The sequence below is a fragment of the Dermacentor silvarum genome, chromosome 7 (assembly GCF_013339745.2).
Source record: "Dermacentor silvarum isolate Dsil-2018 chromosome 7, BIME_Dsil_1.4, whole genome shotgun sequence".
Classification (NCBI taxonomy): Eukaryota; Metazoa; Arthropoda; class Arachnida; order Ixodida; family Ixodidae; genus Dermacentor; species Dermacentor silvarum.
This window is the reverse complement of record NC_051160.1, coordinates 157168823-157182463: the sequence shown is the minus strand read 5'-3', so window position 1 is coordinate 157182463 and position 13641 is coordinate 157168823. Positions and strand designations below refer to the sequence as shown.

Genomic DNA, 13641 nt, shown 5'->3' with positions numbered 1-13641 from the left:
ATGGGGCAAACATATTCGCTCGCCATCCGGTTGCGGTGAGCCAGACTTCCTCAATTTGTCGCGCGCACATCAGCGTAGTAATTCGGCTAGCACGCATTAGGGTATGAAAGGTGCAACAAATGCCTTTTTGATTGTTTGCACTACTGTGTTGTCGTTCCTTTGTCCCAAGAGCACGTGAGAGACCCCACAAAGTCTGCTTTAACATAAAAAAATAGCTGCAACAAAAATTGGGAGACGCTTAGCTACGCCTTTAGGCACAGAACGCGATAGCATTACAAGATCCCCCACTGCTTCTCACACCTCCCGGCAACTGCAGCTTTTTGGCAGCGACAAATAGACAAGCACCGTGCTTGTCTATTTAGTTAGTAAGCAAATGTTTACAACTTTATGCGGCCCATTCAACTACTATCCTTGCTTCGTATAGCTCTCTACTATTTTGCTATCGCAATCGATGCTTCGCCTTTTGGGCGAAACTGTGACTTTTTTTTTTATGCACTTCCACTTTCCTTTAAATATTTTTTCAGAGGCACCGCACACATTCCAGCATGCTGCTCACGCTTCAAAAGAAACATATCTCGACGACTCTAAACGAGAAAGCCTCTGAGAATCCTCATGTACCATGATGTTCACACCCACGGCAAACATTGCGTCGGTCACAAGCGACAGCAGGTTTAGGGAGAGAGGAGGAGCCTTCTTTCATGGCAATGCACAGGAATCGCAAGCACTATCAGTGCCACAGCGCGTGTCATGCGAGATCCCTCTGGCATTGCCCAAGTCTCTTTGGTCACCAGCAAGCGGCGAGTGCAGAAGGCTCTGCCGCCACTCACGTTTGCCCACACATGGTTAGTAAACCACGTTTTTGCCGTGGTAGTTGCCGCGGCTGCCCGTATCTCCAGCTGGTAAGTCGAAAGCCCTTCTTTACCTAGCGTATTACCAAATCCTGACTGGGAGCTTACCACTGTCGTTGAAAAGCAAAGTGTCCAAAGCAAAGTCTACCAGTGCTAACATATGGGGCAGAAACTTGGAGGTTAACAAAGAAGCTCAAGGACCACACAAAGAGCAATGGAACAAAAAAATGTTAGGCCTAACGTTAAGAGACAGGAAGAGAGTGGTGTGGATCAGAGAGCAAACGAGGATAGCCGATATTCTACTTGACATTAAGAGAAAGAAATGAAGCTGGGCAGGCCACGTAATGCGTAGGATGGATAACCGGTGGACCATTAGGGTTACAGAATGGATACCAAGAGAAGGGAAGCACAGTCGAGGGCGGCAGAAAATTAGGTGGGGTGATGAAGCAAGGAAATTTGCAGGCGCAAGTTGGAAATCGGCTAGTGCAAGACAGGGCTAATAGGATATCGCAGGTGGAGGCCTTCGTCCTGCAGTGGACATAAATATAGGCTGATGATGATGATTGCAATCTGACATATTAGTTTTCTGATTGCAGAAACTACAGAAAACTAACACTTTTATTTACTCTGCACTTGGAGCAAGCAGCCTACAAATGAGGTGTGCCTTTTGCACTTGAGTCTATGCAGTACATACACCTGTGCAGGGTTTGTTGCCTCCTTTTGATGCTACACTCCACTGATTGGTTTTGATTATGCTGAGGGAGCTGTGTCACTGGAGAGAAGTAGCAGCGGAGACAAGCGCTGGGAACACTACCTACTATAAGCTGTAAAAATTACACAAAGAAAAGTAGCGCATGCACCAATTTTGGTGCTTGCACTGAGCAAACCTTGAATCCACCCTATAATCCCAGATCAGGGGGCTATTCTAGACAAAGTCGAATTACACGGTATTGTTTTATTGACTCAAAATGCCAACGTGGTGGAACCTAACAACGTGGTGAAATTTTATAGTGCCCGGAATAGCAGCCCCCCAGCTAGATGGAGCTACAATGGTTTCTTTTAGGTGAGTGTGAGTTTGTATTCGAAAAGTTTCAGTAACGAACTGAACAGTGTCTCATTTGATTTGGTATTCAAATCAAATAGTCACTATTAGTAAACAGGAATGTTTTTCTAATAGTTTTCGAATATTTCAAAATATCAACTGTGTACAATCAAACATAAAATTGTAGAAAAAGTATGATAAATTTCATTGTAGACATAGAACAAAGAAACTACGCAGTGCAGCAAGCTATGCCAGTCAGGAAGCCAAGCTTTACCAGCTACACAGAGACCACACACACTGTCGCAGAGTCATGTGTATGAGAACTGCTCGTTTGTACCTAACACTCCATTTATGCTCTTAATAAACAATGCTTCATAACATGCAATGTGACAGAAGCTCGGTAACATTATGAATACAGGAGTAGGATGTGAACACCGTTTTATATTAATTGCGAAAACAGTTGTTGATTATTCAAAAAATTACTCTAACAGTATTCGATCTTCAATTCGCTTCTGGCACTATTGGGTTCGTATCTCGAAACTGCTATTCACACACCCTCGGCCTCTTTCGTCCAGCCAGACACAACCGCCGTGTCAACCGTGCAGTGCCACCCCCGCCACCCACCTGAAGGTGCGATGCCAGTGCCACCATGACCTGCGCCTCGCCCAGGCCCAGCTCGAGTGCCTCGAGGGACTTCTGGACCAGCTGGGCTTTCTCCTCGGCCACCAGGCTGGCCTTGTTGTCCTGCTGCTGCTGGGACTGCTGCACCGCCTGCACAGAGCTGCGCAGCCCCGACAGGATCGTGTTGTGTTCATTGCGCAAGGCCTCCAGGCCCTGGATCACCGTCTTGGTGTTGCTGACGATGTCTTCCTGCGACATGGCCGTCATTTTGCCCAGCGTCTCTATCTTCTTCCTGCATGCACAAGGACAAGCAAGGATTGAGCGAGGAAAGCGCCTTCCTGGGCAAATCTACCACAATGTTCAGAAGACTGTGCACTAACAGGAAAAGACATAATGTACTAATTACACAAAACGATCATCATCATCAGTTTAACAAGGTCTATTGTGAGAAAAAGCTCCCTCCAAACTGTAATCGCCAGCTACTCTCCTCCAGCACCAGCAGACTGCTCTACGTGCGCAGTTTCTCTAATCCCATTTCTCTGTCTAATCTTCAGCCTCATCCACAGCATTCCCATCTCTTGGCGACAGTAGATGATATGCAATGCCTGCAAGCGTGCGTCTCAATGCATCTCGTTTGACCCAACCAAGATGGCAGACCTCAAACCAGATTCTTAAATACTGTGTTGGGAGAGCCTACTGATCCTACCCCCCCCCCCCCCCCCAATTTCTACCATCCTCAGTTTCTCGCAACTTCGGAGCTTTAAAGATGCAGCTCTCCCATTCAAGGTGCTATTAGAAGGAATTCGGCCACCTTGGTTGGGTGCAATGTATGCAAAAGAAAGCCTGATTATGAAATTTGGCATATTGTTCTATTGTGCTACTTTAATAGGCCGGCCACCAACAGGAGTGTGAAGGAACCGCCAGAAGGGCAACGATTTGAACCACAAAAGTAACTGCAGATGTCATGACTTTCAAGGGCATTGTCCCAGCCACTTATCAACAACAGTAACCACAACGAGCTAAAACGGAGAGGACCACCATTGTTCAACCAGCCTCTCATTCTTACATTTAATTTTTTTTTTGCTTGTGCTACCACTGCATCATGCGCCAACCCACACAGGTTTCCACAGCTGAATAGGGGTACTTTCCCATCTTTTTTCTGTATTACTAGGAACAAAAATGTGGCACATACACACTCCAACATTACAAAAGACACTTATTAAAAGGTCCAAGAGAAACACGCCTAGTCAAGGTGATGGTCTCCTTATTATGTCTGGTAAAGTACGGTTCGCAGTTCAGCATGGCAGTCATGGCTAACATCGTTAAAATCATTTGGCAACCATGCCAGCGGCATGGTTTATAACATGAAAAACTGCATTATCTTCGGTGTTACACTCTGTGCTTCCATCCGTGCCAAGCGTGCAGCTCAGCGCATCAAGAAGGCACGATACATGGCACAGTCGACATACACCTGAGCACTGCTGAACTTGTACCTTCATGCCACAGAATTCCTGAGTAAGTCGGACGGCGAAAAAAAGTTGCATTGCTTCTGCATGTGGCCTGAGAAGAAGCGCTAGAAGTCTTGAATACATTTAAGCTTGATGGAGAAGACCGACAGAAGTACAGCAAGGTTGCCAAAAAAATTTGAAGAGTACTGCCTCCCCCAAAAAATGATACATTTGAAAAATATGTGCTGGCAAAATGATGATGAGCCATTTCAACAATTTCTTCGAGACATCAAAACCAAGGCACAGCCATGCAATTTTGGAGCCATAACAGATTCTATATAAAAAGACCTGATAATCTATGGAATCACCAATGAAAAATTGAGGGTGAGGCTGCTACGCGAGACTGATGTTACACTAGAACAAACCATTGAGATGTGCAAGGCAGCAATGTCGTGTGTGGGAAGAGTGCAGCTTATCAGAAAGGCCAAGTGTGCGCACCACAAGCAGCACAAAGCCACCCTCCACGTCATTTAGATGCACACGCTGCAGTCACAGTCAACGGCGAGGCCCCGTCTGGGGAAAAATGTGCCTCAAATGCAAAAAGAAAAACCACCTTACTGCTTGCTGACCAAACAAAAAGAAAATGCATGTAAACTCTCGCGTGGAGGCTGACAGCAAAGAACGTGCCAATGCCAACCAACAACGGGTGCAGCCCATCAGCTGAGAGAAGAAATGTGACTGCTGGCATTGCCAAATCGCAGCAGTTCTGAAGAGCAATTCAACATTTTGAACGTGCTTGCCTTCTCCACTACCACTGCCAAGGATTGGCACGTAACTGTTCATACACAAGGCTCTGCACAGTGGCAGCTGAAAGTAAAAGTAAACACAGGGTTCCCAAGCTAACCTGGGACCATATTCGCTGTTTCAGAAGCTACAACGACCACCTACTCTGTTGAAAAGTAATCTCACCTTACGTAGCTACAATGGCAGCTCGACCAAGCCTGTTGGTACGGCGAATTTGGGGCTGGAAATTGGTCACACTGAGAAATATTTTACCCTCTTTGTGGTCAAAGTGACATGACTGGCTCTTCTAGGTCTGCAAGCAGCGGAAGAATCCGGTCTCATGACTCGTGTCTCAGCAGTTGAAATGAATGACACACAGAATGCGACGCTACAGGAATTCAAGGGGGTGTTTCCCGGCACAGGGTGCTAGAGCAGACAATACTACATGGTTCTTGAATAAGTTGCCAAGCCAATGGTGCAACCTGCCCGTCACATACCACTGGCACTGCGGCAGCCACTACAGACCGAACTCAACGACATGGCTAGAGCTAGCATCATCAAGAAAGTCGACCAGCCAATGGACTGAGTGAGTCCCCTCATTGTAGCAAGAAAAAAAAAAAAATGGCACACTACAGTATGTCTTGACCCATGGAACAAGCATGAGGCCAGAGCTCCCCCTGCATTGCCTGTCGTTCTAACCCCTGTGTCTGCCACGTTCACCAGCAGCACCAGCAACATAACGCCTGCCCTGCCTCTAGAACCATGACGGTCGACACAGCAACGTCTGGCCCCTTCCCGGTTGACATACGACACAAACTTCTGACAAGTGACTTGACCAATGTTTGCACTTCTGAACTTCGTTAATACATGTGTACATTAATAAACAGAAAAAAAAAAGAAGGACCAAGTATCGTCTGGCAACCGTGCCAGTGGCATGGCTTATAAGATCATGCACGGCGCGTGTCTTCTGCGTTACTCTGTACCTCAGTCCGTAGGAGCATGCAGATGAGCGCATCACGAAAGCAGGATACATCAACAACAGATCTTATGCGGACACTAATCGCAATTCGGATACTCTTGAGTGTTCCTGAAAAAAATTCCCGCAATCCTATGCCCTTCTCACAACAAGCTATTTTTTGTGCAGGGTACCAGAATTTTTCTAGTGTCGGACAATAGGTGCCAATAATCAATAGATGACTGGTGTCTGCTCTGCGTTAAAAGGATGGGCCAAGCGAAGCACAGATGACAAAGTGCTGTTCTTGATGGTCCCGTCCTTTCGTGCTGTTCAGAATCTGATATGCACCAGCTGGCCCACACCAATGCTCTAACCTTACTACACTGTGCCTCACCAATTCCCTGCAGTGCAGTGAAACCTACGAATCATTTCAGCCAATCTGGCATGAGAGCTGACTCCATGTCGAAAGAAACGGTCGAAGGCTCGCTTAATGCACACAATAATGTTTCCGTGACCCTTAACTCGTGCCAAAAGGGACTGGTGGCGAACCACGAACGAGGCCCACACCTTTCACTACAATGCACGGAGCTAGTGAGATAGAGCATAGGTGTTCTCAAGAGCACTGGCCCTACCTACAAAGTGTACCAATCAAACCAGCGTAGCGAGCTCAATATAACTAAGTGCTGCTGGGATGACAATTAAGGTGCTGTAGTGTTATAAAAACTCAAGTGAAAGTTCGGGATGAGTCGATGGTGTTTTTTGGATATTGTATTTCCGTGACAGACACTGGACGAATAAGTAAAATGAAAAAAACAACGTGCTTGTTATTTATTCTGGCTTTGAAGTGCCTTATACCATGCTTGGCGCTAGAATGCAATAAGAAATACCGAGGGGATCGATCGCGCGAGGCCGGATTCTCTTTTTTTTATTATTATTCTTTATGTATGTAGGCAGCAGTATTTGTAGTCGATATTTTCTCCAATCGCTGGGTAGCCGATACTCGAGGTTATCAGATTCGTCCGTCCATCAACCACAAATACAAGCCAGTGGGGGCGACACCGACAGAACAACACGATAATAAAACAGGAAAAGTACAGTACAATCTGAGCGGCGAGCGCACAACACGCTCGGGTGGGTCCACCGCCGTCGCCGTCCACGACACACACCCGAGCCCGAACGCACGCGAAAAAAAAAGGACAAAATGAAATTAAACGTCCGCGGCCGCGCGCGCCCCAAGGAATTACTTCAACGAGCAGCCCAGTGGTTCAGTGTCAGGAAGGCGACAGAAAGAAAGAAGGCCGACGACATTTCCCGGGCGAGGAAGTCCCCCCCCCCCCCCCCCCCCCCCCCGCTTCCGCCCCGGCGTGCGCTCGAATTTCGTCAGGCGGCGGTAATGAGCGACCGTAATCGACGGGCCGGCGAGGGTGGGGGCGCTTGCGAAACCAGCGCCAAGAAGATGTTGGCAGAGGAGGAAGAGGCCGAGGCAGTGGAATCGATGGGCACCGTTATTAAATGGGGCTGGGTCCCGATGAAAGGCCAAGGCCTCCCCGCCTTCTCCTCACACTGCACGAGGCACCTTCTTTCTCTCATAGATGGAGCGCTCATAAAGCCGTCACATCCCTCCCCTCCCATTTCCCATTAACCGCGTCAAAGTGCTAACGAGAGAACAAGAGCAGCCGCTATTGGGGAAAAAAAAAATTCTGGAGCTTTACATGCCACAATCTGATAATGGGGAACTCCGGATTAAAAATATGGCCACCCGGGGCTCTTTAACGCGCACGCAATACACGGCACACGAGCTTTCTTTCTCTCTCTCTCTCTTCTTCTTCTTCTTTTGTTCCACCCCCATCGGAATGCGACCGGAATCGAATCCACCCAGCGGCGCGTACTGAATTTCGAAAGAATAACGCTGCATGACCAGATGCAGTGGTGCACCTTACTATACCGTCAAAGTCCACTGCGCACAGCTAAGTTTACACAAGCCCGAGAAAGTCGAGTCGGCTTGTCAGACCGACATCTTGTGGGCCGGTTCATGCAAACCACCACCAGTCTCGGGCAGGCTGTGGGAACGGTTAGGGGTCAGCTCGCTCGACACGCCTGGCAAGCAAACACCGTCGCGTCGGCCTGGCTCAGCTTGCCTTCCGAGTCGACCCGCTGCTCACGTCGAGTTCATGCGAACTACAGTATTCGTGGAAAGACTCGAGGCCACTGCGTGAATGACAACACCTCGTATGGGGCTACGTTTCACTGCCCAAGCGACACGACCGGAGATTTGGGCGAGCGTGAGCTGCGCCTTCCCTTTCGAACCCTGGTACTTGGAACGAATGTAGTCCGACAGGGGACCCAGTGTGGTGTAACCGTGCGCGCAGTGGCCTCTAAACTTTCGGAGAAACTACACGTTTGCAGAAGGAACGCATATTTCGCCGGTGGTTTCCAAAGAGGTCGCTTGAAATTGAGTTCATTCGTGGACAGAATCCCAGCTATTCATAGTCGTGTTCTCAGGACATTATCAGCAAAATGCTCACCTCTACTTGCGCCAAGCAAACGCCTAAAGGAACACAATATAGGGAAACACTAAATTAGTTTAGACTGACAAAGCATTCTTTGAGAACACTATTCTCGTTAATTTCGAGTCAATAAGCTGATTATTAGAATAGAAAACGAAAGTCGAAGTACCATTTGCTGAATTTCGCGCCGAAATTCCCACGCCGTAGGCACGTGAGTGTGACGTCAAGGAGTATTCTTCTCATACTTCGGGCCTCGTTGGCTCAAGTAATAAAAATTCCCAAAAGTGGCCATGCACATCAGCCTTCGGCCTCTTTAGAGCACAGTGTGGCCCCATCTTTTACCGATAAAGGATTGGCTAATCGCTAGCAGGCACCGCCAGAATTCACGAACTTAGTATATGTGCGGGAACTTCGAGGCGGTGCCACCCGTATGTCGTTGTTGCCACGCGTCTTCTCGCGGTAAGAGTGGTGTTCGCAGACAGGCAATTTTCAACTACGGCTAACGAGCGTTCCTTGCAGTGAATCATCCCGTGGATGTCCCGGAAAGGTCCGAACGTCCTAGCTTTTTTTTTAAATGGGACGTACTGGAGACGTCCACAGCACCATGCCCGCGATGAATTTTAAACACATCTAATGCGGTACTTAACGTGAACCTAACTTTGCATATATCGGAGGAACATCCTCAGCAGGATACTGTCAGGGCATTGCTTCCAGGTATGTTTATTTGTAAACTTCATGCTTGTCCGAATCAAATTGATCGAGCATAACCAAAAAAAAAAAATACGAATGGCACGCTGCAAAAAAAAAAAAAAAAAGTTTATGCGTAGACTATTTTGTTTTAAGCGTTATAATCGCTAACTATTATAATTACGCTATTATTATTGGTAGTGGTGTCCAAAGCGAACCTTCCATCGATGGTTCTCTTCAAGTAGCAAAGGCTATGATTTTGCAAGTGCATAGGTGGTGCTGCACTTGAGGTAGTGCGTTTGATTACGGAACTGCTTCTTTAATCGTGGCAAGATACAACGACGCAATATTTCTGAAGTTTAAGAGAACGTGAGAGCCCACAAATATCAAAACGGAGCTCTGCAATATGGGTTCCCATATCCTAGCTGCGTCATGCATATATTAACCCAATTTGTAAATAATGAATTGCCATATAGCAATTACAGTGCCAAAGACGATGCCTTGGAAGACGCCCCGATATCATCCTAAGATGGTGCTCCAATTATGTACCTGGTATTGTTCTCAGTATCTACTTGGGATGGACAAATGGACCTGATCAGGATTAGTGCAGGACATCCTTAGAACGTACGAATGTCCCGATGCCGACATCCCGCAGACTTGCTGAGGATACCTTCGCGTTGTCGGGGTGGCTCCCACTTCGGGCGGCGCTCATCAAATGTCGCAGAGGCACCACCGTTTTCGCAGAGCAGCCTTTGTTCCAAAGCGTCACGCATGCCGGCCGTTCCGCCTCCGTGCGCGCCGCTTTCGAAAGAGACAGCTGGCACCAATCGTGGGAGAGGGAGTCACGTGCCACAGTTACATGCGACGGCGAACCCGCGCGAGGAGACGAAAACCTCGCAATCGACCTTGCGGAGTTTTGCCCCGACATCGGCTGTCCCATCGGAGACGAAGCTCCAAAGACGAAAAAAAGGCACCCTTCACAATCGATGGGAGCTCCGATAAGCGCCCTACCCCCGCTACCAACAACCGCTTCCTAAACTGCACACACACTGGAAACAGCAGCAGCAGCGGTTTGACGTGAGCGCCGGCTGACGCACCGAGCCTGTGCTCTCAAATGTAGTACGTGCGTGTGCGCCGGCGGCCGATCGAGTCGCTGTTGCCGTGGCAACTGTACGCCCGCAACAAGGAACACGACGCACGCAAGCAGTCGACGCGACGAAGCGAGCCTTCGACCTTGGAGACGATCCCGGCGACGGGGTTTCGGGGACGAAGAGTGCGACTTCGTTTACCCCCTTTCCCCCTCGTCGTGGGATCATCGTTCCCTACGCGAGACGAAGCCCCGATCCACTCGTAAAGGGATCATCCCTACTCGACGTTGCGCTAAATCCGAGCGTTCTGCGCTAGGGGCAGGGGCCTTCCTTCGACAAATTCCTCCCGTGCTGTGTTGTTGCGGCAAGTGTCCAAGTAGACAAGGGTGCCCGGTCACCGTACGGCTAATCAACCCCAACTGTGACTCCTCTTATTAGTCTTCTGCCGGCACACGTTTAGCCAATACACAGAGGGTAAATGAATGTCGGAAGAAACTACAGCTTCAAGCTGTGGATATAAATTAGGCAATGCCCTTCACCGGCTGTTCCTGACTCGGGACACGACCGCGCAACCTCGCCTTAGTGCTCGACCAACATCAACCACAACGAGTGCGTCAACTGCTGTACGTCACTGTGAAGTACATTAACAAAGAAGCCTTTGAAAGCTCGCCGCGTGCCGGATCAATGCGTAAGACACTGCACTGGATCAGACTCTTAGAATAAAGTCAATGGGTCCGTCCAAAAAACCACGCGCATAACCTACGTAGCGAGGCAAAAAGCAGCATCCGTCAGTTCGAAGAAAAGCGTCCTGCCGAGTGCCGCCACTAACCAGGCAAAACTAACTTACGCAACTTCTCTGATGACAGGCAACCCAAATAATATATCCGCACTCAATCCTACCGTGGCAGGATACCCACTCGGGGATGGAGTGCTTTCAGCGAGGCTGAGTCCGTGCAGCCTTCAAATACGCCTTGCCAACGGTCTCTGACAAAGTAGAAGAGCATTGATTGTCCCTCTTGTGCCTTTTTGACCGGTGTGAAAATGACGTTCTCCGTTCTATTGTACCCACGCGTCTGGAATTAATGGAAAGGGAGCCGAGGAAAAAAATAAAGAAAAGCAAGGCACTCTCCTGTATACTAAGATCCTATTCATCGACCCCTGCTGTTGCCATGTGTCGATATTGATTGGATTTAAAGCGTCACATGGGCTTTGAGACACTTCATATGGAGTGGAGAGTCCCGTGTCAATTTTGACCGACTGGGGTTCCTTAACGTGCGCCAGCGTGTGTCTACTCGAGTACATTGGCATTTTGAAATTCCCCGATTTTTCCAGGTTTTAACACGCGACATGGCCAGATAGCCGCCACTTCTGCGGCTACTCTCGTTGCCCCGACTGGCTCGCGCACGCTGTCGACGCACATCATGTGACTCACTGAGCAGAGCTAAACAGGGAACACCATGGAGTTCGGAGGAGATGTATTACGTAAGAGAACACCTAGTGGACATGTCCATTTCGTTTGTTGAAGTTATGATTGGCTGGGCTGGGGTGCGCTTCAGCAGCAGCCAGACGCCACAGCCAATCAGCACTTCAACACTGGACGAAATGGACATGTTCACTAGGTGGACTCTTATAGAATACAACCCCTGATCACCATTTAATTATCACGGACATGTGTCCGAAATCGACCTAACAGGCTTCGCGCTCAAACCAGTATATAAAAACGGCTCGTAACAATAAAACTTAATATGTCATCAAGTTCAGTGTGCTTGTCAGCGCGCATGTACCCAATATAACAAGCGGTGATCGCCAAGCGAGCAGTAAATGGGCAACCACAGCAGATCCAGCATCACCATGACGCCCAGGGAACGGTGACAACACATTATTCGCTGAACTCGCGACCAACTCGCTTTTGCGATCGCCTCTCTGAATCTAGAAAAATAAAACTTACGCCCTCCAAACTTCCCAGGCTCAACTGTGCTTTCACGGTCGGCGACCGCCTGCCTCCCTCGGACATCTAAGAGTTTCGACTCAAATGACGCAGCTGTCAACAGTTTTCCGGATGTATTTTTTGATTCAGAGAGCAGCTCAGTTCCCGACTAACACGCCAACAACGATCACCGGTACCGACAGACACTACGAGCAATGAGAGTGTCCATCGAGACAGAGCGAAGGTAGTCCTCCACCAGGAACCACGGGGTGCAACACAAACGAATGAAGGCGACGCAAAAAAATGCGGACAGGGTAGGGTAACTCACAGCCTGTACTCCTTCATGGCTTGAGACATCGCTGCGGACGCATCACACGGTGGGATGAAAACGTGGTCACGCACGGACGGACGGTGCCCGCGGGGCAGCACCTCAACAACCGACGAGCGGCAGCACAGCAGTCCACGAAGGAGGTTGCCCGGCGGCTGCTCATCGCAAACCCGTCATCACCGAGCGCACACGCAGATACACCACGGGGGAACGTGCCGGCAATAAAAGCATTAACAAAGCAACAACAAAATCGGGACGAAAAATGCACGAGGTCACGCACACGTGAAGAAGCGTGGCCGACGGCGCGGCAGCAGCGGACCTGCAGAAAGGCACACGACGTCTGCGATTTCGCCGACGGTTTTCGTCTGCACGCCGGCAAAGATGGCGTCGCCCAGTTGCGGCGGCGGCGGCGCTGCGGTCGCCAGTGACGTCCACGTGTATCGATCGAAAAGGGGGGCGGTCCCCGTTCGAGAGGGGTTGCTTCTTTTTCTATTTTCAACGATGGCGAAGCCAATGCTTTTGCTCCAGTGCCTCGACTGAGACGGGTGCGTAGTGGCAAGCTGGCGCCGTACTGGCGACGATTGCGGATCGAATCCGGCAGACGGGTCGACCGACGGCGATGAGTCAGACGCTGCTGCGGCAGCGTGAGGTCAGAAGGTCACCAAGGATGGCCAACACGGGTCGCCGACTGAGAACCCCTCCAGAGCTCAATAAAGTCCCTGTATACGCTTTTTCAAAAGTAAATCCAGGCACTTTAGGTAGGAAAACCGCTGCTCGCAATAAATCCAAGGCGTCGATTCCAACAGAACGCCAACGGGGCACAAGTACTGGACCAAGGAGCTGGTCATGCAGACGTCGTGTACTGCTGGACGTGTGGTGCGGTTACCATGTCGTACCCCCTGAGGTATTATAGTGGTCACCTTCTTACTGCATATTTAATTACACCATTAGTTGCACACCAAAGCATTGGAGAAGGGAATAATCACTGGTTACGATGAAACCTCCGCTAAGGACGTAAGGTTTTCCAAGTGTTTCAATATAAGCGACCGTTACGTTCCCTAACTATGGATCCCGATCATGCTTAAAACTTCAAGATGCATACAGTTACCAGAGAAAACAGAAAAAAAAAAGGAAAACAAGAAGTCGGCAAACGCCTTTAGCAGAAGTTCAAAACGTTTCGAATTCATCAGCTAGCGTGACTTTCGTGTTCTATGTGTACGATGGCTACCACGATTATATTTATAGCACTTTTACTCCAATTTTACGCTTGTTGGCGGACAGCTGGCTACTTCAAATATTGGAAAACCGAATACATAGAACCCACATATAACAAATTATTGTGTATAACGAACAACCGTAAAATGTCCTTGAAAGTTTTTTTTTATAAAATTTATTTTATATATCGAA

At 48.9% G+C, this 13641-nt stretch overlaps 1 protein-coding gene across 4 annotated transcripts in view; it reads right to left on the bottom strand.

Annotated features, from left to right (window-relative positions):
- The window catches only part of LOC119458616 (kinesin light chain), a 441510-nt gene that overhangs the window by 374176 nt on the left and 53693 nt on the right, over positions 1 to 13641 (bottom strand). The window contains exons 1-2 of one of the 4 annotated variants that reach the window (XM_049671310.1): positions 12235 to 12566; positions 2515 to 2803 (exon numbers count right to left, since the gene is read on the bottom strand). In XM_049671310.1, coding sequence (XP_049527267.1) covers positions 2515 to 2803; positions 12235 to 12263 — 318 coding nt within the window. In that variant the 5' untranslated portion in view covers positions 12264 to 12566. Of the gene's footprint in view, positions 1 to 2514; positions 2804 to 12234; positions 12567 to 13641 lie in introns of those variants that run through there. The other 3 variants (XM_049671309.1, XM_049671308.1, XM_049671311.1) reach the window with 3 other exon arrangements.